Raw genomic sequence first — 27,544 nt, forward strand, 5'->3', positions numbered from 1 at the left:
TCACTGATAAGCTCATTCTTTTCTAAATATAAACAGATCCTATCTCTTAGTACCCTCTCCCAGAAACTTCCCCACCACTGACGTCAGGCTCACTGGTCTGCAGTTACCCGGAATTTCCCTACTACCCTTGTACAGGGGGACAACATAAGCTACCCTCCAGTCCTCTGGCACCTCACCTCTGTTTAAAGATGCCACAAAAATATCTGTCAGGGCCCCAGCTATTTCCTCTTTCCCCTCCTTCAGCAACCTGGGATAGATCCCATCCAGTCCTGGGATTTGTCCACCTTAATAACCCCTAGCCTACCCAACCCATCTTCCCTACTTATACCAACGCACCTCACCTCTGTTTAAAGATGCCACAAAGATATCTGTCAGGGCCCCAGCTATTTCCTCTCTCACCTCCTTCAGCAACCTGGGATAGATCCCATCCAGTCCTGGGATTTGTCCACCTTAATAACCCCTAGCCTACCCAACCCATCTTCCCTACTTATACCAACGTGATCCAGACTAATCAAACTTATATCTCTAATCTCAAGATTCATCATGTTCCTCTCCTCAGTGAACACTGATGCAAAGTAATCATTCAGAATCTCACCCATTCTCTCAGGTTCGATACACAGCCTTCCTTCATTATCTTTTAGTGGACCAATCCTTTCTCTAGTTACGTCACCCTGTAACCACACCCACACCGTCAGATACTCACCCCCACACCCCACCCACCGTCACCCTGTAACCACACCCACACCGTCAGATACTCACCCCCACACCCCACCCACCGTCACCCTGTAACCACACCCACACCGTCAGATACTCACCCCCACACCCCACCCACCGTCACCCTGTAACCACACCCACACCGTCAGATACTCACCCCCACACCCCACCCACCGTCACCCTGTAACCACACCCACACCGTCAGATACTCACCCCCACACCCCACCCACCGTCACCCTGTAACCACACCCACACCGTCAGATACTCACCCCCACACCCCACCCACCGTCACCCTGTAACCACACCCACACCGTCAGATACTCACCCCCACACCCCACCCACCGTCACCCTGTAACCACACCCACACCGTCAGATACTCACCCCCACACCCCACCCACCGTCACCCTGTAACCACACCCACACCGTCAGATACTCACCCCCACACCCCACCCACCGTCACCCTGTAACCACACCCACACCGTCAGATACTCACCCCCACACCCCACCCACCGTCACCCTGTAACCACACCCACACCGTCAGATACTCACCCCCACACCCCACCCACCGTCACCCTGTAACCACACCCACACCGTCAGATACTCACACCCACCCACCGTCACCCTGTAACCACACCCACACCGTCAGATACTCACCCCCACCCACCGTCCTGTCTGAAGCGTCTATATCCTGGAACATTTAGTTGCCAATCATCATGCCCTTTCCTCAACCAAGTCTCTGTGATGGCAATAACGTCATACTCCCAGGCACCAATCCAAGCCCTAAGTCCATCTGCCTAACACACTATACTCCTTGCATTAAAGTAGATGCATTTCAGGCCACCAGTTCTTTTGTGTTCACCTGCTCTCTGCCTATTCTTCCCATTATTAATACTATCTTCATAATTCTTACAGTCTCCAGTCTCCACCTCGCTGCCGACTTGTTTTCTCTTCTGGCTCCCAGCCCCCTGCCACATTAGCTTAAAACCTCCCCAACAGCAGTAGCAAAAATTCCCCCAAGGACGTTGATTAAAGTCTGGTTTAGATGTAGACTGTTCCTTTTGTAATAGGCCCACCTTCCCCAGAACCGGTCCCAATGTCCAACAAATCTGAACGCCTCCCTCCTACACCATCTCTCAAGCCATGTGCTCATCCTGCCTATTTTTTCATTTCTACGCTGGCTAGCACGTGGCACTGGTAGTAATCCCGAGATCACTACCTTTGAGGTCCTCCCCTTTAACATTTCTCCTAGCTCCCTGAATTCTTCTTTCAGGACCTCTTTTCGCTTTCTACTTATATCGTTGGTGCCTATATGCACCACAACCACTGGCTGTTCACCCTCCCCTTCTAGAATGCTCTGCAGCCAATCGGTGACATCCCTGACCCGTGCACCTGGCAGGCAACATACCATCCGGGAGTCCCGTTTTCTGCCACAGAACCGCCTATCTACTCCCCTCACAATAGAATCCCCTCTGATTATGGCCCTACGAGTCTTTTTCCCGCCCTTCTGAACAGTAGTGCCCGCCACGGTGCCATGATCTTGACCACTGCTGCCCTCTCCTGGTGAGCGATCTCCCCCAACAGTATCCAAAACGGTGTACCTGTTTTGGAGGGAGATGACCGCTGGGGACACCTGCACTGCTTTCCTTATCTTTTTCTGTCTTTTGGTCACTGTCTCCCTCAGCAATTCTAACCTGCGGTGTGACCAGTTCACTAAACGTGCTATCCAAGACCTCCTCAGCATCGCGGATGCTCCACAGTGAGTCCATCTGCAGATCCAGAGCCGTCATGCGGTCAAACAAGAGCTGCAGCTGGACACACCTCTTGCAAGTGTAAGAGTCAGGAACATCAGACACGTTCCCAAGCTCCCACATCAAGCAAGAGTCACATGCCATGGGTCTGAGGTCCCCTGCCATTGTAAGCGTAGCTTTACATGAACTAACTGAAACCAAACAATGCACTTAACTAAATGAAAAAGAAAGATAAGAAATAAAAGCCTTACCTTGCAGGGTCTTTTTCTTCCGGTTAGAGGAGGGGGTGGGGGGCAGGAGGGAGATACTACACGTGTGTTATCTCGGGCTTAGCCACTGCCCAAATATATATTAAACCCTTACCTTCCCGGCAGCCTTTACTTCACTCCTCGCCGCCCTGCCTAAATGGAGGCCCGACTCCCGAGGTAAGTACCTTTTAATGCGGGAAAATGTACCCTTCCCAGCAGCCTTTGCTTCACTCCTGACACTTCGAAGGGTCAGTGTGAACTTCCTTGGTCAAAAGGCCTAGTTCTACACTGTTGGGATTCTATGATGAAGACCTGGACAACATTCAGGGTTCAGTTACTAACATTCATGCCACATGAGTACCAGACAATAACCATCGCCAACAAGGGAGATTCTAACCATTCTCTCCTAGGCATTACTATTGTTGAATCCTCCACCACTAACATTCTGGGGGTTTCCACTAGCCAGAAACTTAACTGGAGAAGCCAGATAAGTACCTATGGATTCAGGAATCAGTTTCGAGACTGGAAATTCTGCGGCTAGTAACTCACCTCTTATCTTCCGAAAGCCATCCACTATCTACAAGACTTAAGTCAGAATACTCCCCATTCATCTGGATGAGTGCAGCTCCAAGACAAGCATCCTGTTTGGCTGCACCCTGTTCACCATGTTGAACTTTCACTCCCTCCACCTCTGATGCATAGGAGAAGTAGTGTGTACCATCTACAAGATGCACTGGTGCACTCTAGGTTTGTAATATGTTGTTATTATTTGGGAATCTGGAGTGAAAATAGATTTTACTTTTCAGTTCTGTGAAAGTTATTTTTATATACAAAAATCATAAAGTCAGTTTGGACATTGAACCGAAGACAACTTTTCCAAAACAACACGTGACTTAAGTGACTCAAACTGCTGCCTGGGAGTTAATCATTAAATGTTTACAATGTGGTGCTTCATGACACAGCAACACAAGAGCAGAGGCCACTACTATGTTGAGTTCAGAGAAAGCGAGGTCATCCTAGTAACAGTTCTGTAGCTTTTAGAAGTCTTTTGGCTGTGAAAGTTGGTGGAAATCTCCCGTGTGTCAGAATTTGGAAGCAATGTGCAGGCCATCAGAGCTGTCAAGATGCCATAAGTTGCTACAAAGAGAAGGACTGGGTGGAGGCATTTGAGTTAGAAGTTAAAGAGCTGAGATAGAAATCAGCATTCATTGGGATTGAGTGTTTGTGAAGGATATTATTTGGAAAAGAGTTGAATATTCTTTTCCTGTTAATGTTAAGATCTTTCAAAATTGATCTATCTATGTGCAATATACACATACCTATTTCTTCTATGTAATAAACTTGTGTACCTTTGTTAAGAGATCACTGACAACCTTTTGTGAACATGCTCAATGATTGAACACTTACAGTGACCAAACTTAAATAAATATTCTAACCTGTTAAGCCATTTTTCGCTCTGAGTTATGGCCTGTCTGGTATTATCATCAGCTGGGATCACAACAGTGCAAAAACCTACCAAGCCACTTCCAACAGCACCTTCCATTCTATGTCCCCTATCACCTACAGGCCAAGACAGGTACAGGGAAATATTACCACCCACAACCTCGCATCCAAGTCACACATTTTGTTGTTCTTTCCATGTCACTGGGTCAGTATCCTGGAATTAACTTCCACATTATGGGTGGCCCTACCCCACCAGTACAGCAATGGCTACAGAAGGTAGCCTTAGTGTGGAGGTGCCAGTGTTGGACTGAGGTGGGGAAAATCAAAAGTCACACGACACCAGGTTATAGTCCAACAGGTTTATTTAAAATCACAAGCTTTCGGAGCATTTACGTCAAGCAAAGTTGCAGTGATCCAAAAGCTTGCGACTTCAAGTAAACCTGTTGGACTATAACCTGCTGTTGTGCGACTTTTGACCTTGGCTGCAGAATGCAACTCACCATCCCCTCCAAGGGCAATTAGGGCTGGGTGAATTGCATATCCCATGCATGAATAAATGGAAAACAGTAAAGGTAACAATGCAGTGATTTAGTGGAGGAATTCATTTTTGGAATGGCTTATTTATGATGAGTGTGAGAGATTTAAGAGAAATTGCATAATGGCTGGAGGTGACACAGTCACAGTGGGCTAGAGGGTTTCCTGCTTTGCTGTTACGTTCCACGATCCTGATGGAATATCTTTGTTCCTTTTTGTTTTCAGATATCATCCACACCGTGGGACCTATAGCAAGAGGGAGCTGCGATGAGCGTCTCAAACGTCAGCTGAGAAACTGCTACGAGGCTTCCCTCAAACTGTTGGAGACGCAGGGGTTGAAATCTATTGTAAGTGTTACTCAGGGAGGTGTCTAGCTCGCTCAAATCTGTTAATGATTTGTATAACGGAGTTGGGCCTCCTGAATCTCAAAGTGAGAACTTCAAAGGAGCCTCAGTTTATCGAGAAAATTAGGGCATGGAACTGCAGATCCTCCCACATGGAGTAGAAATTGACTGTACCATTAATTTAGCATGTGTTAAGTAACAATTGTAGGTTCACATCATTAATGTTTCTTCTGCAATTTAGAGCAATCCAGTTTTCTGGTCTCTGAATCTGACAATTTTAAGCCGAATGAGCTTGGATGGTGTCCCTGTCAGCCCACTCTGTACATACCCCACGCATGGATTCTGTGCAATTGTTCGTATTGCATTTGTAATGCTGTGTGGGCGTACAGTCTGCTGTCTACATGTGGGCTAATGCACTATGCTCGGTGCACTGTGTGCAGATACTAAATCCTACACGTTCAGATTACATGGGACTGCCAAGTGGTCTGGACAAATGCTGCTAAAATCAAACCAGATACCTGAGGTAACAAGCACAGTCTCACAGAGATTATACCAGACACTGCAGCTTGTTTCATTCTGTTCAATGAAATTGTGCAATCCTCCTTGGTCGGAATTCTTGGTAAAGCTTTAGTGATTCCACTGATCTCTACCAATCTTTTTGAGCTTAATTGGGGCAATATACTCTGGCCACAAGCCTAGTTGGGAACAAGGAGTGGCATGATTGGCTCAGTAGTTAATACTGATTCCACACAGCACCAGGGACCCCGGTTCAATTCCATCCTCAGGTGACTGTCTGTGTGGAGTTTGTACATTCTCCCCGTGTCTGCGTGGGTTTTCTCCGGGTGCTCCGGTTTCCTCCCACAGCCCAAAGATGTGCAGGTTAGCTGGATTGGCCATGCTAAATTATCCCGGGATGTGCGGGCTATGCATTGGAAATGCATGGTGGCAGAGGTGGGTATGGGAGGGATTGGAGGAGACTCATGTGGAATACACACACCAGCACAGATTAATTTTACTTTTCTTTATTCTTACATGGGATGTGGGGATCACTGGCCAGGCTGGCATTAATGCCAATTCCTAATTGCCCCTTGAACTGTGTGGCAGTTAAGAGTCAACCACATTGCCATGGATCTGGAGTCACATGTACCCAGACAGCATAAGGATGTAAGATTGCCTCCCCTGAAGGGGATTAATAAATCAAATGCTGTTTTTGTTTGTGACAATCAACAATGGTTTCATCGCCATTTGTACAAGGGCTGGGTTTTAAAGACAGATTTTCAATTATAATCCTGCCATGGTGGGAAATAAAGGCAGAACATTTGAAAGCCTGGGCAGTTCTAACCCTGTGACAATATATGGCACCATCTTCACTCCCAACCTCCGGACTGGGCTATTTCAGTGCTGTACGCCTGAGGTAATTTCTCTGTCCAGGACACAAAGTGCAATTCAACCTCCACAAACAAAATGAAGGTTGGAATGTGATGTAGAACATATTTAAACGCATTATATCCAGTGACATAACTTTTTAAAATATTTTTTATTTTTATTATTCATTTTTGGGCTGTGGGTATCCTGGCTGTGCCAACATTTATTGCCCATCTCCAATTCCCCTTTGATCTGAATGACCTGCTGTATAAGAGATAAGAGTCAGCCATTTTACAGTCACATGTAAGCCTGACCAGGTAAGGATGACAGATTTCCTTCCCTGAAGAGTATTAGTGAATCAGATGGGTTTTTATGACAATCGTCAATGGTTATGTGTTTGCCATTAAGGTAGGTTTTTCTTCCAGAGCTTTGTTGAATTCACCACCATTTGCCAAGATGGGATTCAGCAGAGCATTAGTATGAGTTTCTGGAGTATTAACCCAGTGACATTACAATTACGTCACTTTGCCTCCCCCAGATATTCTCTACAGAGAGCTGGTATGAACCAAATAGCCCCCTTCTATACATTTTTATACTTTCTGATCAACCTGTTGAGAAATGTTATTTACACACCTCTGAAGCAGGTGGGATTTGAATGGTTCACCTGACAAAGCAACAGCCCTCCAAACGCTAGTGATTTCAAATCAACCTGTTGGACTATAACCTGGTGTCAGGTGACTTCTGACTTCCTCCTCCAAGTGCAACTTACAACAGGTCGGATTTTCCAAATTCGGCTCAATTTGAAATCCTGACAAAGCACGCTAACAGTTAACAGAATCATGGTGATCTATGTTTGGCCGATGGCAGAGTGAGCAGGGATTAGATGGGGCGTGATTTAAAAGGTGATTAGAAAAGGGTTAGTACAAGAATGCTGCAGATTTATTGAACATTTCCATCACTGCGTTCTGTCCTCTATCCCATTCCCTGCCCTCTTGGAAAAGGTTTCCTCGAGTCATAGTACAGCATGGAAACAGACCCTTCGGTCCAACTCTTCCATGCCGACTAGACATGCTAAACTAATCTAGTCCCATTTGCCAGCACTTGGCTCATATCCCTCTAAGCCTTCCCATTCATAGACCCATCCAGATGCCTTTTAAATATTGTATTGTACCAGCCTCCACCACATCCTCTGGCAGCTCATTTCCATACACTTCTACTTCATGATCTGAATGAGCAATAGAGTCTGACACTCGTGTGACTTTCTACTGGACCCTTCTGCTGCCATTTGCTGTGACTTTGAGGAGGGCATTGTAAAACAGGATGAAAAGCATTCTGCAAATTCCTGATGATTGAGCTGATAAACCGCTGTGTCAGCGTTTACAATTTCTGCCGGAATTGCTGCTGTGGGAGTCGAGGCTGGGTTTTTTTCAGTGTGAAGAAAGCATAATTCACCACTTAGCTGTCACTTACCCCCATGCCACCTCTTCCACTGCTAGTAAAGAAGTCTGAGACTTTTTTTAACGCAATGTTTACATTGCTGTTAGCCAAGAAGCTTTAAGTGCCTACATTTTACAAACTGAAGAGGCCTCTTGAGGAACGCAAAGTCATTCCATAATCAAGGCATCTTGAAAACTTAATACTGAGCAATCTTCCTGCTGTTTGAACAGCCCTCACTTTGTCAACTTGGTGACCCTGAAACCCTGCTCTATCTGTTGGGTGAAGAAGCCATTCCTCAATTCCTCAGCCTGTTGTACCTTTTATCTACGGTGTCTGCCAACACAGAGGTTAGATTACAGCAGAGTGAAAGTGCAGCGGATCAGAATTGAGTGGGCCACTCCATTTGAACAATCTACAAACACAAGCTTTGTGAGACTGACCACAGACAGGGGAGTGCAAAGTCGATTCTGACAAACGGTGATATGAACCCAGCAAGTGTCCAGGCTGTAGCTTGTAAGAATCTGTCAGAATTGGTGATCAACTCAAGAGCTCCTTCGTGAGAAAAAAACAAGAGATTGTCTCGCTGCCAAATTCATGATAATAAAGAACCCATTACCAGAGGTGGTCTTATTGCTGAAAGTCACAGCAGCTCTCAGAGAGCTTGTGTATCTAATCTGAATATTTTACTTGTCTGCCTTCCTTATATCCCCAGGACATGTATAACCCTAGCTCACACTTTGTTTATCAGTCACTGTGCAAAGTGCTGCCTTGTGCCACAGGCACCCAATACAAATTTAGAACTGTCAGTGTCCAGTGTATGGCATCTGTACAAACACTCAGCACTCCTCACAAATTCCTACAGGTGGTACAAATGTTTTATGGGATCTTTGGTAATGATTAGTGTTTGTGTTAAAGGAGAGTCATGGGGGCTGGCAGCAGCCTGAAGGGGATAATTGGTGGCATGGTTGACAGGACGGATGTCAGGCAATACTTTGGACATTGTCTCCTAATTAATATTTGTGGAGCTCCTAAAGGTCATTTAAAAATGCTGCACCATCATTTATTGCTCCTTATTACTGAGCTGTGTACTGTTTGAATGTAAATTGTTAATAATAAGTGCAGTCTAGACCCAATTAGCACAATTAAAGGTTCTAGCAATATGTTGTTCAGCTTCAATTAACATTCAAGTGAAAGTTAATTATCACTTTTTAACCAAATAAAATGTTTAATTAGGTCTGCGTTCTAGAAAAGGAACCAAATTAACTTTATGTTTTAAATATACAAGTCATAAGAGACCAGAGAAATGGTCGATTCAATTCTTCTGTTTCTCTTTGTAGTGATGGGTTGGGAAAGCAACATATAGCAGGCCCATGCTATCAAAACAGTAAAGGGACTCTTCAGTTGCAGTGGTAGAGTCCCTACCTCTGAGCTAGACAGCGCTGGTTTAAGTCCCACCTCCTGCAGAGGTGTGTAATAACATCTCTGAGCAGATTGGTTAGAAAATCTCTATAAATGTAGCAAGCCAATGATATAAATTCATGGCTGTGAATCTTGAATATCACCTTTTCTTTGATCTGGAGGTGCTAGTGTTGGACTGGGATGGACAAGGACAGAAGTCACATGATACCAGGTTATAGTCCAACAGGTTTATTTGAAATCACAAGCTTTCGGAGCGCTGCCTCTTCATCAGGTGAAGTGAACGTGATGAAGGAGCAGTGCCTGTTGGACTATAACCTGGTGTCGTGTGACTTCTGACCTTTTCTTTGACCAGCCTCCTGACACTTCCTGACTCAAATCCCTACAGTCCTTCAGCTCTGGCCTCTTGCTCGCCTCGCCTTTATTCTTGGAAGTCTGCCTTTGTCTATATAGACACAAGGTTGGTCTGCCTTAACTTCAATCTCCTCCAATCAGAATTGTTCCTGCGGCCTACCCTTTCACCAAGCTTTTGGCCACTCCTCCTTCAGTGGCTGGATGTCATGCCTGGTCTGATAAGGTTTCTACGCACTGACTTGGGAGTGTTCTACCTCCTTCGAAACGATTTGAAAACATAGGAAATAGGAGCAGAATGAGGCCGTTCAGCCCCTCTAGAGTGTAAAGCCATTCAAAGAGATCATGGTTAATCATCTGTCTATATGTCACTATTCCAGTTTCCCTTGATGGCATCTCCAGATGTTTATCAGTTTCCGTGTTGAACATGCACAATGATTGAGCTTCCTCGGCCCCCGCAGACGATCACTCATCAGTGAAGAAATGCCTCCTCATCTCAAGCTTAAATAGTCTCCCTCTTATTTTGAGACTGTGCACACTCTTTCTGGACTTACCAGCCTGGGGAAACATCCTGGCAGTCTCTGTACAACTGCAGCAAGACATCTTCCCTCCTGCACTGGACATATAAATGTGATTTGTTGTTGCTGAGGGTCACACGTTAGGCATGTGGATAAGACCGAGTCCCGAAGCAAGGTTGGCACCAATTATATAACGGGGAAAGAGGAAAATATTACCAGAAGAGAGAGTAAGAGGCTAAACTGCATTATGGACGTTTACTTGTTTCCTGTCAAAACACTTGCCAATTGAGTACTGATTCTGGGCAATGTCGGGGAATTTAATTGTGTTAATTTTCAAACACTGACAAGGGGGTAATTTTGCCAGAAGTTCCATTTTCAACAGATGTGATGAACCTTTTAAACACATATAGGCAATTTTAATCACAGGACTAAGCGCTTCAATTAAAAATGCTCTTTTTTTTGCGATAAGCCCATTTTCAGCTGTATTAATAAAATTTCACCAAGCTATCACTCTTCTCGAGGAATATTTTTAAACCAACTTTTAAAAATCACGTTCAAATTCTGAGTTGCATAGCCTGAATTTTGACTAGTTCAGAGATAAGGACACTGCCGCTGCAACAGAAGAACCCCATTGGCTATTCTGCTCTCAAGGGTTTGCCATATGATGTTTTCCCAACCCCATCAGCCCTATTTTAGAACTGGTTAATTCATCATAAATAGAAACAGGAGAATTGAACATGCGCATCATTGATTAAATTGTCAAACTCCGAAGGTGGCACGGTGGCTCAGTGGTTAGCAATGCTGCCTCACAGCGTCAGGGACCCGGTTCAATTCCTGCCTCGGGCAACTGTCTGTGTGGAGTTTGCACGCTCTCCCCATGTCTGTGTGGGTTTCCTCACAGGTGAATTGGCCATGCTCCATTGCCTGTAGTGTTAGGTGCATTAGTCAGGGTGGGTTGCTCTTGAAGGGTCGGTATGGACTTGTTGGGCCAAAGGGCCTGTTTCCACACTGTAGGGAACCTAATCTAATCTGCAAATTTGGGGTATCTCTAAAGTTTCAACATCCCAGGAGCAGATATATCAATGCAGCAGTTTGACACTTTCTTTGTACTGTATGCTGAAAACATGTAACAGAGATACTCCAAGTTTCCAAACTAGAAGTGGGATTTCATTGACAACGCATTTTTAAAACCAGCATTAACATTTCTGCCTTTCAGCTCACATGATTTAGGTGTAATTGTGTCCGGCCTTAAATGATTTCATCAGAATAATCAGTTGGAGTAATATACCTTTGATGGCAACTTTTGTAAATGTGAGCAATGTAGATTTGTCACTTTGACCTGGGAGTTTGAGTGTTATACTCTTATAGATCCTCGATGGCTTTTTTTAAACCGGGGGTGGGGATGTGTGTGGGAGTTAGGGGGGACAGGCAGTCCTGCAATGAGCCACGGATAAAAAGTTCACCTTCTGACCATCAGAGCTTTTAGTTATCTGAAGATTAAAATGGTTGTGCGGGAGGTACTTCTCAAAGGCTGCCAAGGTCATATTTGCTTTCTTGCAGAATGTCACGAGTTGGTATTTATTTATCTCGTCCTGGGGTTAAACTAGCACTCCTAATGCACTTCAGTTAAAGAGGCTCGAATACTATCTCACTGTTGTCTGCATTTAGAATTATTTGTCTAAGTGCCTTGTGGCAGGAAATGTTATACAAATGGCTCACGTCTTTTTGTTTCAACCACTTTGACTGCCTTCCTGATCTCTGAGTTGTACCTTTTGTAGCAAATTTCACCCAGAGATTCTACACCCTGTGATACATTGAATGTGAGTCCGTATTTATTTTCTGCACCGGGTTTGTTGAAATTGCTATTGTGGTGAAGTTTGAGACATCAGTACGCTAGCTTTGAGAAATACTTATTTTTCACAAATCCATTTGCTTATTGCTACAAACAAGGTTGACCATAAACCATCAGAACTGGGCAGCAGTTTTCTTTATAAAAGTTGCCTTATAAACATTCCTTTATAAGAGTGATAATTTGGTGAAGTTTTATTAATGCTGCTGAAAATGGGGTATTGTGAAAAAATAAGCAATTTAATCAGTGTTCAGTGCTGTGAATAACTCTATCACCAAACACTGAATTACATTTTGAAAGTTATAAAAGCAAGCAGATTACTGCAGATGCTGGAATTCTGAATCGGAAGCAGAAAGTGCTGGAGAAACTGAACTGGTTTTGCAGCATCTGTGGAGAGATGTCTTCTGAAGAGGAGTCATATTGCACTGGAAACATTAACTCTGTTTCTTACTTCACTGGTGCCTGCTGAGTTTCTCCAACAATTTCTGATTTTGTTCACAAGTCATATACTTGCTGGCTGCATTGGGGGACTTCATCCACAAGATGCAACTTACCATATTGAACTAAAAGCAGAAATAGCTGGAGAAACTCAGCCGATCTGTCAGCATCTATGAAGAGAAATCAGAGTTGACACTTTGAGTCCAGTGACCCTTCTTCAGAACCCTTAGAACATAGAGCATTCCAGTGCAGTACAGGCCCTTTGGCTCTTGATGTTGCACTTCTGGTTGGTTCCACATGTCAGCACATCTAACCTACACTGTTCCATTTTCATCTATACATTTATTCAATGACCCAAATTCAATGCCCTTAAAGTTGGTGAGTCTACCACTGTTGCAGGCAGTGCATTCCACGCCCCTCCTACTCGCTGCGTACCTCTGACATCTGTCCTGTGTCAATCACCCCTCAATTTAAAGCCATGTCCCCTTGTGATAGCCTTCACCATCTGAGGAAAAAGGCTCTCACTGTCCACCCTATCTAACCCTCTGATTATCTTACATGTCTCGATTATGTCACCTCTCAACCTTCTTCTCTCCAACAAAAACAGCCTCAGTTCCCTCAGCCTTTCCTCGTAAGACCTTTCTTCCATACCAGGCAACATCCTAGTAAATCTCCTCTGAACCCTTTCCAAAGCTTCCACATCCTTATAATGCGGTGACCAGAACTGTACATAATACTCCCAAGTGCGGCCGCACCAGTGTCTTGTACAGCTGAAGCATGACCTCATGGCTCCAAAACACAATCCCTCTACCAATAAACGCCAATGCACTATATCCCTTCTTAACAACCCTAGCCACCTGGGTGGCAACTTTCAGGGATTTATGCACCTGGACACTGAGATCTCTCTGTTCATCTAAGCAGCCAAGAATATTACCATTAGCCCACTACTCTGCATTCCTGTTACTTCTTCCGAAGTGAACTACCTCACATTTTTCCTCATTAAACTCCATTTGCCACTTCTCAGCCCAACTCTGCATCTTATCTATGTCCCTCTGTAACCCACAACATCCTTCGGCACTATCCACAACTCTACCAACCTTAGTCTCATCTGTAAATTTACTAACCCATCCTCTAGCCCACCTCCAGATCATTTATAAAAATGACAAACAGCAGTGGCCTCAAAACAGATCCTGGTGACACACCACTGGTAGCTGAGCTCCAGGATGAACATTTCCCATCAACCACCACCTTCTGTCTTCTTTCAGAAGCCAATTTCTGATCCAAAACACTAAATCACCTTCAACCGAAACTCCTTATTTTGTGCAATAGCCTACCGTATAGAACCTTATCAAACGCTTTACTGAAATCCACATACACCATGTTAACCGCCTTACCTTCATCCACCTGTTTTGTTGCCTTCTCAAATAACTCAATAAGGTTAGTGAGGCATGACCTACCCTTCACAAAACCGTGTTCATTATCCCTAATCACATGATTCCTTTCTAGATGATTATCCTATCTCTTATAACCTTTCCCAACACCTTACCCACAACCAAAGTAAGGATCACCTGTCTATAGTTACCAGGGTCGTCCTGACTCCCCTTCTTGAACAAGGCAACAACATTTGCTATCCTCCAGTCTTCTGGCACTACTCCTGACGACAATGATGACATAAAGATTGAAGCCAAAAGCTCTGCAATCTCCTCACTGGCTTCCCAGAGAATCTGAGGATAAATCACATCTGGCCCCAGGGTCTTATCTATTTTCAAATCTTCCAAAATTGCTAAATCCTCCTCTTTGTCAACCTCAATCCCATCCCTTCATTCCTGAAGAAGGGCCTGTGCCCGAAACGTCGAATCTCCTGTTCCCTGGATGCTGCCTGACCTGCTGTGCTGTTCCAGCAATAAAGTTTCAACTTTGATCTCCAGCATCTGCAGACCTCACTTTCTCCTCAATCCCATCTAACCTTGTAGCCTATATCTCCATATTCTCACTAACATTGCCCTTTTCCAATGTGAATATTGATGAAAAATATTCATTTAAGCACTTCCCCTATGTCCTCAGATTCCACACACAACTTTCCACTACTATCTTTGATTGGCCGTAATCTTTCTCTAGTCATTCTTTTATTCCTGATGTACCTATAGAAGGCTTTAGGATTTTCCTTGATCCTATCTGCCAACAACTTCTCATGTCCCTTCCTGGCTCTACTTTGCCCTCTCTTTAGATCTTTATTTGTGTTTCCAGGGTGTATTAAATGAGCACAATTCTTTTATTTTAATTGAACATAGGTATTGTATACCATAGCCTTTTGAGATGATGTTCAATGGAGAAAAATACTCAGATTTCCACATACATGTTAAAACAAAATTCTGCGATTCTGTAATTTGTTGCTGTCTAAACATTGAATTGTAACTTTAAAACTGGACGTAAAAAATGAATGTGCAAGCTTGCCACCTCACGAGATCTGAAATTCCATCCCAGAGTTGGGGAGGTATGACTTTGCTTATATAAAAGCTATTTTCTTTTTGGATTCCCCCAGGATTGATTTGTTGACTGTACCGGCATTGTCTACAGCAGTCTGGCTGATTAAAAAGCTGGCTGAATTCAGGAACCTGATACTGTGATGTTTGGCATCTGCTTGGCACCAACATCAGTGAGTAAATCTAACAATAGCACAGTTGACATGAGATGTGTTCTGAGTCCCTTCGGCTGGTTAATGTCCAACTATCTCACCTTTTGACCAAATGTTAGAATGTTGGAATGATAGCTGTTTTTTGAGCTTTTCACCATTGAGAGCGTCCAACCAATGCTTTTAATGAGAATCACAATTATTCTGGGATATTCAGTGTCCTTGTGATCTGATCCAATCACCAATGTCATCCCTTAGATTACCGGGAAGCAATTGTCACTTATTCAGGAAATGACTAGCCAAGTCTGCAGTCTAAATCTTTAAAGAACTCGCCCTTTTGGTCTTGTTTATTTAGTTGATAAATTGATGCTAACATTCATCTTTTTGCTTAATTTCCAAAATTCAATTATTTTAAATCTCTTAAATTGTTCTTATCGCTAAATGAGAAAAGTCGAAATTGCACGAATTTGAGAAAGGCTTTACTGCTCTTTTATATTCCATTGTTCACACCATTGAATTGTGATCAAATACTACAGGATAATGACAATCATTATTTTAATAATATGACAATCAATTAGTTAGTGGTATCAGTTCCCTTTAAAAAACATTCGTTCAATTTAGTGGCTGAGATTCAAGAAATTGTAGTGAGCAATAATGATTATTTTTAATTACTTTCTTCAATGGTAAGCACCGCATGATACAACAGAAGATATGAAGGGGGGAATATTGTAGAGGTGGTGGTAGGCTGCATTCTTCTGCCACTACAATCATTAAATTGTAGGTATCTCCACAATGCTGATAGGAAGAGAGTTCTAGGGTGTTAGTTCAGTGACAGTGAAGGACTGAATATATACTTCCAACTCAGGACGGCATACAGCTGGATCAAAACTTGGGGATGGTGTTCCCAAGCATCCATTGCTCTTGTTCTTCTCGGTGGTAACTAGTTATGTCACAGGTTCAGAAGCTGCAATAGGAGCTTCTGAGCTGTGTCAGGGTAACTTGTGAATGGTGCGCACTGCGCCAGATCAAGATGACTGTTTTGTCCCTGGATGGTGTAGAGCTTCTTGAGTGTTGTTGGAGCTGCACCCACCCAGGGCAAGTGGGGAGTGTTCCATTACATGGAGATGTAAGCTTGTCGATGGTGGACAGGCTCTGAGGAAACTGGAGTTGAGTAACTGGTCGTAGCTTTTGTAGTCACTGTATTTTTATGGCTGGACAAGTTCAGTGTCGAGCCCCAGGATGTTGATAGTGGTGTCGGCAAAAGTGAGTACTGCAGATGCTGGAAACCAGAGTCTAGATTAGAGTGGTGCTGGAAAGCACAGCAGGTCAGGCAGCATCCAAGGAGCAGGAAAATCCTGATGAAGGGCTTTTGCCTGAAATGTCGATTTTCCTGCTCCTCAGATGTTGCCTGACCTGTTGTGCCTTTCCAGCACCACTCTAATGTTGATAGTGGCATATTCAGCATTGCTAATGCCATTGAATGGTTCGATCCTCTCGGATTGGAGATGGTCATTGACATTTTAGAAAGATTCTGGATGTGATATCACTTATTAGGCCAGCGTTTATTGCCCAGAGGGCATTTAAGGGTCATCCACATTACTGTCGGTCTGGAGTCATGTGCAGGCCAGACTGGCTGTTCCCTTCCCTAGTATACGTTGGTGAACCAGGTGGGTTTTTAGGGCAGTCAGATTCATGGTTATCATTCGATTCTTAATTCCAGATATTTATTGAATTTGAGTTTTACCATCTGCCATGACAGGATTCAAATGCAGGTCCCTAGAACATTACCCGAGTCTCTGGGTCACTAGTCCAGTGATAATATCCACTAGGCTATCGCCTCCCATTAGCAGCCCATTCTTTTTCCATGTGGCCTTATTTCATGACCCTCACCGTAGCTTCACCATAGCCATGTAAAACTGAAACCATTCAGATCCCTTTCAGCATGAAAAGCGATGTTACAATATGCTGAATTCACAACAAGCCTTCTGGTGCAGTCAGGTAAATTATTCAGTGCATCAACGGAAATATAAGGGGAGGAAATCAGGCTATTACACAAGGTGGATTTACCCTGTTGATCCCTTAAGTGATTTACTTTCCAAAGGTAAGTAAGGCAGTTTCTCAATCTTCGTGAGTATTCTGAACCAACTGCTGCCTTCTGTAATTTGCAGTGCAAAATAAGGAGAGATCTGTGGCTTGTTTGCTTTTCCATCTTACGTGTCTCTGGAGCAAACACATTATTAGTATTGTGGACTGTGGAAATGTTGCAAGGAACATAATTTAAAATATTTAAAAATGACTTTAAAGTTATTGTAATGCTGAATGCATGCAGCAAAGCGATCAAAGATAATTTGTTTAGAGAAGTCTTATAGCCAGGAAATGTGGTTTTTTTGATCACTTACACATCGCGTCCAAAGTGACCCTTTCATTGTGCTCCACATGGTATTTTAATTTTGTTTTGCTGAACCGATTACTGGTACCCTCAAGATTACAGAGTCGTAGAGCTGCACAGCACAGAAACAGACCCTTCAGTCCAACTCGTCCTTGCCGACCAGATATCCAAAACTTATCTGGTCCCATTTGCCAGCACTTGGCCCAAATCCCTCTTAATGGACGGCACAGTGGTTGGCCTCACAGCGCCAGAGAGCCGGGTTCAATTCCCGCCTCAGGCAACTGACTGTGTGGAGTTTGCACATTCTCCCCGTGTCTGCGTGGGTTTCCTCCGGGTGCTCCGGTTTCCTCCCACAGTCCAAAAATGCGCAGATTAGGTGAATTGGCCATGCTAATTTGCCCATAGTGTTAGGTGAAGGGGTAGTGTAGGGGAATGGGTCTGGATTGGTTGTGCTTCGGCGGGTCGGTGTGGACTTGTTGGGCCGAAGGGCCTGTTTCCACACTGTAAGGAATATAAGTCTTTCTATTCATGTACACATCCTTTTAAATGTTGTAATTGTACCAGCCTCCACCACATCCTCTGACAACTCGTTCTGTACATGCACCACCCTCTGCGTGAAAAAGTTGCCACTTAAGTCCCTTTTGTCAGAGGCCAAACAGGGGTATGTTGGAATGGCTGTGTCCATCAAGGGGGATGGGGATACAGTGAGAATACAGCATTGAGGTAGAGGATCAACCACGATTGTGCTGAATGGCACAGCAGGCTTGGATGGCCAAATGGCTCGGTTCTTTCTCATCCTCTCCCAGAATCTGAGAATCATTGGCAAGGCCAGAATCAGGAAGTGTCCTGAAGGAGGTGCTGGTGAGCTGCCTTCTTGAACCGCTTCAGTGAGCATTCCGGGAATGCCGCTGGGAAGGGAGATTTTTACCCAGTGGCGATTATGGTTCCAAGTCAGGACAGTGGGCGATTCGGAAATTGGAGACAGTGGTGCTCTGACAGGAACTGTTGCCCCTGCCCCCCCCCCCCCCCCCCCCCCTCCCCACTACTGGTTGAGGTGGGTATGTCACTCTGCTCATGAACTGAGGACCAGGATGAGACCATGTATGTGACCAATAGGCAGGATGTTTCTGACCCTCTCACGTAAGGATGTGGAAATAACTCACTTTGTAGCTGCACATTAAGCAAACCTACCGGAGATTTTCAAAACATTGAAACCACTTCATTTGCCAGACCTGAGTGAGAATGCATCAGGGATGGGAACACAGAAGCAATACATTATTTATTCCTCAGGTTGATTGTTCCATGGTCCGCACAGGACTTGTTGTCTTCACCAGGGTATTTAATCATTTTCTGTATGCTTAACCTTCTCATTGTCAAATCTCCTTCCTCCCCCATTCTACCCTCTGCTTAACATGCACACCAATAACTGGCAGTCATGGGGCCACTTATTTCCACACCCTCACTGTAGCACTTTGCTGCTCAGATTCCTCCTGAGTGCCTGTCATGTGGTGTCTTCCTGCTGCTTGGCTCTTAAATGAGGAATGGAACAGAGTTTGTCCATTTGGAAGGTGCTACCAGAGAAGCCTTGGTAACTTCCTGTGTAGTCACTACCATGCTGATGGTGCACACTGCTGTAGGCACTGAGGATCAGCGCCAGAGCAATTGGATGAGGTCGGTAGGGAGCGTGGTGCTGATCAAGTGGCCTGGGCTGCTCAGTCCTGGAAGGTGCTGAGGTTCTTGAGTGAGCTGAGTATTCCATCAGATTCCTGGTGTGCTTTGGATATGGTACACAGACTTCCAAGATGATCTGATCTGGGACAGCGTGGTAGCTCAGTGGTTAGTATTGCTGCCTCATAATGCCAGGGACCTGAGTTCAATTCCAGCCTTGGAGTGTGGAGTTTGCACATTCTCCCCATGTTCCCTCTGGGTGCTCCAGTTTTCTCCCACAACCTGAAGATGTGCAGGTTAGAGTGGATTGGCCATGCTAAATTGCCCATAATGTCCAGAGAAGTGCCGACTATGTGGGTTATCCATCGGAAATGCACGATTACAGGGATGGGGTGGATCTGGATGGGATGCCCTTCAGAGGGTTGGTACAGGCTCAACGGGCCAAATGGCCGCCTTCCACAGTGTAGGAATTCTATGGCCCTGCCAGCGATGCAATGATGAGGTTTTTACCTTCAGCAGGGTATTTGCACCTGAATATGTGATGCTTATTTTGCCTCCCATTACATCAGAAGAAGGCGGTACTGAGAGATTCGATAGACGTTTATTATAATTCCTGGTACCAACATCCATTACAGTCAAAGGCAGTCCTGCGTTCCGAGCACAAACTGGGTACAAAGTAGAGGATGATTCCCTCAGGGTACTGTGCTACAAGTGGCTCCAGTATGATGGACCCTGAGCACTTTATACCATTGGGTCACATCCTGTGAAATGGTGATAAATACCTCTTAAAGGTGGCAATGACAGGGTGATTGTGGTATACTGCAGACTAGCTGAAGGCGTTACACAACAGAGGAGACAGGAGATGTCCAGGTCACTGATCATCTCTTCCATCCACTGTATTTATGTGTCTGGTTCAGTTATCAGTTGTGACCTCCTGCCCCCCATCTCACCCCAGATGTTGTTGGTGGTGGGGGAGCCTAGCTTGGTTGCACTGCTCAGCCCTAAGCCCTGAGTTGGACGCTGTCTCCTTCACCACATGTGCCAGGCCTGGAACGGCACCATCTCATCATCACTAGGCCCAGCTCGCCACTGGGCCACTGATGCCGGGTCCCGTGGTGGACCCATACTTGCCCCACAGCCAGGAGTCCCTGGGTTTGCTGCCACTACTGCCTCACCAATTACCAGGGAGTCTCTGATCCAGGCCTACCAGCACCAGGACACCCTAGCTCCACTGCCTCCAATTCGCTGATTAGTGCCAGACCCTGGATACGGGCCTACTGCAACATCCATGCCCTAGCTCTGGGCCTACTGCTACCAGGAGTCCTTGGTTCCACTGCCAGGCCAGGCTGCCTCTCTAAGGATCCCAATCCGCCCACCCACCTCTGTGATGTCACTTTCTCCACTGCCGCTGACAGGAAGAAGCTGAAGGAAAAGGAAGAAGACAAACAGGATAAGGAAAGAAGAGAGGAAGTGGCCAGTCTGGAGTAGATGGGACCAGGAGCCTGAATGCTGCCTACCTCACTGGCATCGCCATCTTGGAAAGGATTGTGCACTGCCTTTCTAGTACGAGAACATCGTACCATAACGATAACAGCTCCAAATCCTGTGTTCTATGCAGAAATATATCTGTACACATGTTGAGTCAATGATGGCTCCAGTTGAAAATTTGTTATCACTGGAAGTTGAGTTCAATTGTCAACTTGGCCCCAAGTCAGACAGATATGGTCTAATGAGTAGCAGCAAGCTGAGGTTTTTTTTTTGCTAAGAGTTTTGGTGCCTCTCTTTCTCAGAGAGTTAATCAGTCAGTGGCAGACAATTTGGTCTGTGAGGATAATTAATCATTCTTTTCATTGTCTATATGTCAATGCAGCTCTTACCTCTTGATAGCCATTGGGAGAGGATAGATAACTCATTTGACCCAAACATGTTTTCATCAGGTGCCTAGTGTGATGCATGTTGGAAGTTCCAGCTGCTTCACTTCCCCAGCCCTGGCTCATGTTTACATTAGTCCCTGTAACTTGAATGCAACTTGAACCACTTAGTTTTCCACTTTATTCTTTGTTTTTACTCATAGAGGCATTGGACAGTACAATGCTAAATATTTTTGTTAAAAATTGGCCAGTTAAGTGAGCACCAAAGTAATGGTGACACAAGAAAAATCCTTTATCACCCAGCCCGAGTAGTTAGGGTGTGGAATGCACCGCCTGGAAACGTGGGGGAGGCAGGTTCACTTGAGGCATTCAAAAGGAACATTGGATGTCTTTTTGGATAGCAATAAATGCAGAGAGTACTGGAGAAACTCAGCAGGTCTGGCAGCATCTGTGGAGAGAGAGGAACAGAATTAACGTTTCGACTCTTCTTCAGAACTGGAAGGTATTGGGAAAATAGATTGTTTTTTTATACTTTTGAAAGAGGCAGAGGATGAGCAAGAGGACATTTGGTGTAGAGGCCCTGTCCAAAAGACAGAGGTTGTAATCATGGAAAAAGGAAAACAAAATGTAAAATGGATGTAATTCTTTCACTGTGTGACACGAATGTTACTGACCACTTTTACGTCTAAGTCTGGATATTGTCCAGGTCTTGCTACATTTGGGCATGAGCTGCCTCATTGTCTGAGGAGTCATGAATGGTGCTGAACATTGTGCAATCACAAAACAGATATCCCCACTTCTGACCTTTAGATGGAGGGAAGGTCAATGATGAAGCAGCTGAAGATGTTTGGGCCTAGGACACACTACCCTGCGGAACTTGTGTTGCTGTGGTAGTGTTCCTACTTCTGAGCCAGGAGCCCTGGGTTCAAGTCCCGACTGCTCCAGACACGTGGAAGAACATAATTAGTCATGGTTAATCGAGAATATCTACCCTGAGGAATTTCTGAAGCGATGCCCTGGAACTGAGATGACTGACTTCCAACAACCACAACTATCTTCCCATGTGCAGGTATGACTCCAACCAGCAGAATGCTTTCTCATTGATTTTAGTATTGATAGGGCTCCTATGATGCCATGTTCAGTCAAATGTAGCCTTGATATCGAGGACTATTGCTCTCCCCTCACCTCTGGAATTCTGCTGTTTTGTCCATGTTTGAACCAAGGCCGTAATGAGGTCAGGAGCTGAGTGGCTCTGGGGGAACCCAAACTGGGCATCACTGAGCAGGTTATTGCTGAGCAGGTGCTGCTGGATAGCACTGTGGACGATCCCTTCCATCACTTAACTGATGATCGAGAGTAGACTGATGGGGGCAGTAATCGGCCGTGTTGGATTTGTCCTGCTTTTTGTCTACAGGATACTTTTGAACATTGAGGCAGGTGCACATGTTGACGCTGTACAGGAGCAGCCTTGGTAGTGGTTCGGCAAGTTTGAGAGCAGTGTTATGGAAATATTGTCAGGGCACATTATCTTTGCAGTATCCAGTGCCTCCAGCCATTTCTTGGTATCATATTGCGTGAATTGAATTGGCTATAGACTGGCATTTGTGATGCTGAACACCTCTGGAAGATGCACTTGCAGCTGAAGCTGGATGCAAATGCTTCAGGCTTCTCTTTCACACTCATTCATTGTTTTACACATAACCCTTGTACTGCATGTAACTGGAAAGGCCCTGAGGTCCAGAATTCCTTTTCTAACCCTCTCCATGTTTCTAAGAACAAAGCAGCCTGCTTGATTGGCACCACCACTCCCTTTACCACCAGAGCTCAGTAGCAGCAGTGTGTACTATCTACAAGATGCACGGCAGAAATTCAGCAAAGATCCTCAGACAGAACCTTCCAAACCCATGGCCACTTCCATCTAGAAGGACAAGGACAGCAGCTAAATGTGGTAATACCACCCCCTGCAAGTTCCGCTCCAAGCCACTCACCATCCTGACTTGGAAACAGGAGAAGGTGAGGACTGCAGATGCTGAAGATCGGAGTCGAGAGTGCAGTGTTGGAAAAACACAGCAGGTCAGGCAGCATCCAAGGAGCAGGACGTTTCGGGCATAAGCCCTTCATCAGGAATGAGCCTGACCTGGAAACATGTCGTTGTTCTTTCGCTGTCACTGGGTCAAGATCCTGGAATTCCCTCCCCAAAGGCATAGTGGATCTACCTACAGCACATGGACTGTAGTAGTTCCAGAAGGCAGCTTACTCCCACCTTCTCAAGGGGCAACTAGGACGGGCAATAAAAGCTGGGCCCAGCCAGTGATGCCCAAGTGCCACGATTAAATAGAAATTTTCATTACCTCCTTTTTGAAGCTACTTACAACCTACCTCTTTGACCAGGTTATTTATCATCTGTGCAAGTATTTCCCTAACACTCTGATGAAGACCGTTGGGATGTTTTATCGTGTTAGAAGTGCTATTTAAATACGAATTGTTATGGTCACACACTGCAGTGAAAAGATGGCAGAGTGCAGATGTGACTGGATTATGAATCCACAAGTCTAGGCTAATGCCTTGGACCCGTGGATTCACACCCCACCACAGCAGCTGCTGGGAATTAAATTCAATTAAATTTGCAGCATAACACTAATCTCAGTGACTATAGCAACTATCATTCCATGTTGTAAAAACCCATTTGGTTCAATACTGTCCTTGAGGGAATCCTTTTCCCAGTCTGTCCTTGATATGAATCCAGACCCCAGCTGAAATCGCCAGGGAACACACTCAGTTCAAAGGCAATTGGGAATGACACCAGTACCAACCTTTACGTGCAGTGCCCTATCTGTGAAAGTAATTCGAAAACAGAGTAGTGCACAGGACAATATTGAGAAACTGAGTTTGTTCTGGCTTGATACACATGTAACTATGAGCAATGAGATTTAGAAATTGTGTCTGCACTGTCCATATTGAACAAGGCATCAAATAAAACGGTAAAGTCCTCCTGGACTAGAGGGTAGCTGTCTCATTAGCGAGAGATGACTGATGGCTGTTTAGCCTGAGGGTCACCATACCTCAGGTGATGGGAAGGGTTGAGAAGGAGGTCACCTCAGCCAGTGCAGGAGTGGAACCCATGCTGTTGGCATCGCAAACCAGCCATCCAGCCAACTGGACTAACCGATCATTAACTGCATGGGAGGGTGTCAACCTGTCAAAAGTAACCTAAGCGATTGTTTTTGATCCAGTTTGTAAAGAAACAAACTTGTCAGTCAAATATTTGAAATGCTTCCAGTGGTTAAAAGATGCTTCTGATTGGAGGCTTCAGTTGTGTGGCTATTGTAGTAACCAAACTGATGTGTTACATACATCAAAAAGTGTGGTGCTGAACACGCATGTCTTGTCAGGCAGCATCTGAGGAGAAGGAGAGTCAGGATAGCACCACACTCTTTAACTCTGATCTCCACCATCAGCAGTCCTCACTTCCTCCTCCTGACGTGTTAGGTACATTGTGTTGAGCTTACACACTCCTCGCATCAGCTTTAAGGTTTTGGTTATCAACGCGTGCAGTGGAATTGGTCAGTTGAAGCTGCACTCCCTATTTTTTTCTGTTTTAGACCACCTGTGATGTTGTCCTTAGTACAAAGAGGTCTCCACTTGCCGGTGAGTAAGGAGTGGGCAGGTGCGCATTATCAAGCTACCTTCCAGTTGAGGTTTCAAAAGAAAAGATCAAAGAGAACTTCTAAGATGTTTCCATGCCTGAAAGACAGAGCTTCTCATTCCAGGTTCTTTAAAAGCATTCTGAGGATTACCTGAGTTCGCACTCAGCTTAACCCTTTTTAGAAAATGCAGTTTATTATGGATTCTCTCAGGGACAACAATATTCTTTGAAATGCTTTGTTGAGGGCAGGCATGGTAACATTGGCAGTAGGGACTGGATCCTGAGAGACTTGAGGCAGAGTTATCAGCCGGGGTTTTTAAAAAGCTATCAAATCTAAGAAGTTATGCCAAATTTGTTTATTCCAAAATATTATTTATCATCTCAAATATACATCAAGAGCAACCTAATGAGTGTTGAATTGGCACTATAAAACATTTCATTACTGGAGAAATTGCATTACATACAGAGAATTTTGTATGAAAGTCAAAGCCATTAGTCACAGAACCTTCTGAACTTAATTAACGATCATTTCCAACTCAAAATGGGAGAGTGTTTTATTTCAGCATTGCATGTAATAAATTTATAATCCCATTATTCACAATAATTCTGTACACAACTACACAAAATAAACCATTCTGCCACTTTTGCAAATCCAATAAATATTTGCTAACACAGATTACTAATAAAGCCCATTTCGTTTCACAATATTCCCTTTACATCTGCCTTCTGTTGAGTGTCACTAAAATCCGACAAGTTTTTGAGAATAATTGTGAGGGGATGCGTTACATCATATGCCATCTTATTGTAATCCTCAGTATGTCAGGCAACACCTGTGGAGAGAAAAGGGAAGGAAGAAAAGACTTATATTTACATTTCACGTCTCAGTCACCGAATGCCTCAAATACGTTCCAGCTCATGCATTATATTTTTGAAGTGTAGTCACTGTTGTTACAAAAAAGGTAATCCATTTGCACACAGCAAGATCCCACAGCCAGACACTGACTCCCCAAAGCCTGTCCATCATCGACAAGGCACGGGTCAGAGGTGTGAGGGAATATTCCCCACTTGCCCTGGATGGGTGCAGCTACAACAACACTCAAGAAGCTCGACACCATCCAGGACAAAGCAGTCCCCGATTGATTGGCACCGCATCCACAAACATCCACTCCCTCCACCACCGACGGTCAGTAGCTGCAGTGTGTACCATCTACAAGATGGACCGTAGAAATTCACCAAAGATTCTTAGGCACCACCTTCCAAACACATGATCACTTCCATCTAGAGGGGCAAGGGCAGCAGACACCTGGGAACACCACCTCCTACAGGTTCAGAAACAGAAATTGTTGGAAAAGCTCAGCAGGTCTGGCACCATCTATGAAGAGAAATCAGAGTTAACGTTTCAGGTCCAGTGACCCTTCCTCAGAAAGTCCAATTTGCAACATCCGCAGTTCTTTCAGTTTTTAACTCCTGCAAATTCCCCTTCAAGCCACTCATCATCCTGACTTGGAAATATATGGCAGTTCCTTCAGTGTTGCCTGGACAAAGCCCTGGAGCTTCCATCTGAACAGCACTTCAGGTGTATCTCCAGCACATGGACTGTAGCGTTTCAAGAAGGCAGCTCACCACCACCACCTCGAAGACAATTAGGATCAAGTAATAAATGCTGACCCAACCCGCGAATAAAAGATTATTTTATTTCGTATGTGATATTGGCTGAGACACAAATATGGCCACTGACACTGGGGAAAAGGGTGTTGTGCTTTGAAATAAAGCCTGTGGGATTTTTTTAACGCCCAGCCGAGCCAGCGGATGGAACTTCAGTTTCAATACTCACTCAAAAGGCAGCACCTCTGACAGTGCAGCACCCCTCAGTGCTGCAGGAGAGTGTCAGCCTAGAGGTTTGTGCTAAAGCCCAGGGGTGGGACTTGAACCTGGAATCTGGTGATTCAGGAGTGGGCTGATGCTATGTTATTGACTTGAAATGGTCACAGATGCTCCCTAAGCCGCTGAGTGATTCCAGCAATTCCAGATTTCTGGCATCTGCTACATTTGATTTTGACTTCGTAGAACAGGCCCCTTGACCCAATAAGTCCACACCAACCTTCGGACGTGTATCCCACCAAAACTCATGCCCCATTACTCTACAGTTACCCCTGACTAATGTGCCTAACGTACACATCCCTGAACACTGTGGGCAATTTAGCATGGCCAACTTACCTAACCTGCACACCTTTGCCTTGTGGGAGGAAACCGTAGCACTCGGAGGAAACCCATGCAGACACAGGGAGAATGTGCAAACTCTACATAGACAGATGCCCGAGGCTGGTATCGAACCCAGGTCTGTGGTGTGTGAGGTACCAGTGCTAATCTTTCATTTGAGCCGCTTTTATCTTATCTTCTCAGCCTCCCTGCACCCTTCTGTTGCTAGGCATTGTACAGTATTCGTTAAGTAAGTTAGTGGTACATAGTTTATTGATCTTTTGCAAACTCCAACAGCACCATTCTAAATGGCCCAGTGGGTTAGCAAAACTGCTGCCAGTCTTTTTTTTAACTTCCTTCTTCTACTGCACATCTTTATGAAGCATTCACAATTTGTCTTTTTCTCCTGCACGTAGCATGTTATGCGGGGTGTAGGCGATCGTACAGGCTTGCGTTTTTAATTCTTGCAGCTTTCATTATTTTTTGAAGGTTAATTCATTCCTTAGGACACATCAACCCACTCAGATCATTATTAGCTGTATCAATATTGATGCACCTGATAATGATCTGAAATTGTGGATCAAAAATGCCTTGAAGAAATCAACTCTGTAATAGTGAAGGCAGAAGGACCTCTAATAAAATCACACTGTGTACTCAATGGAGAGGGAGGTATTTTTATGAGAGTGAGTTATGTTGGGAAGGAGTCTATATGCTGACAGTTGCGTATGTAAATA

The 27,544-nt window shown here is 44.7% G+C and overlaps 1 protein-coding gene across 4 annotated transcripts in view; it reads left to right on the plus strand.

Moving 5' to 3' along the window:
- The window catches only part of LOC122553102 (ADP-ribose glycohydrolase MACROD1-like), a 918,032-nt gene that overhangs the window by 597,265 nt on the left and 293,223 nt on the right, over nt 1–27,544 (plus strand). For all 4 annotated transcript variants that reach the window (XM_043696642.1, XM_043696643.1, XM_043696644.1 and 1 more), the window contains exon 7: nt 4,913–5,034. In XM_043696642.1, coding sequence (XP_043552577.1) covers nt 4,913–5,034 — 122 coding nt within the window. The remainder of the gene's footprint in view (nt 1–4,912; nt 5,035–27,544) is intronic.

This window comes from Chiloscyllium plagiosum, chromosome 9 (genome assembly GCF_004010195.1).
Source record: "Chiloscyllium plagiosum isolate BGI_BamShark_2017 chromosome 9, ASM401019v2, whole genome shotgun sequence".
NCBI classification, from domain to species: domain Eukaryota; kingdom Metazoa; phylum Chordata; class Chondrichthyes; order Orectolobiformes; family Hemiscylliidae; genus Chiloscyllium; species Chiloscyllium plagiosum.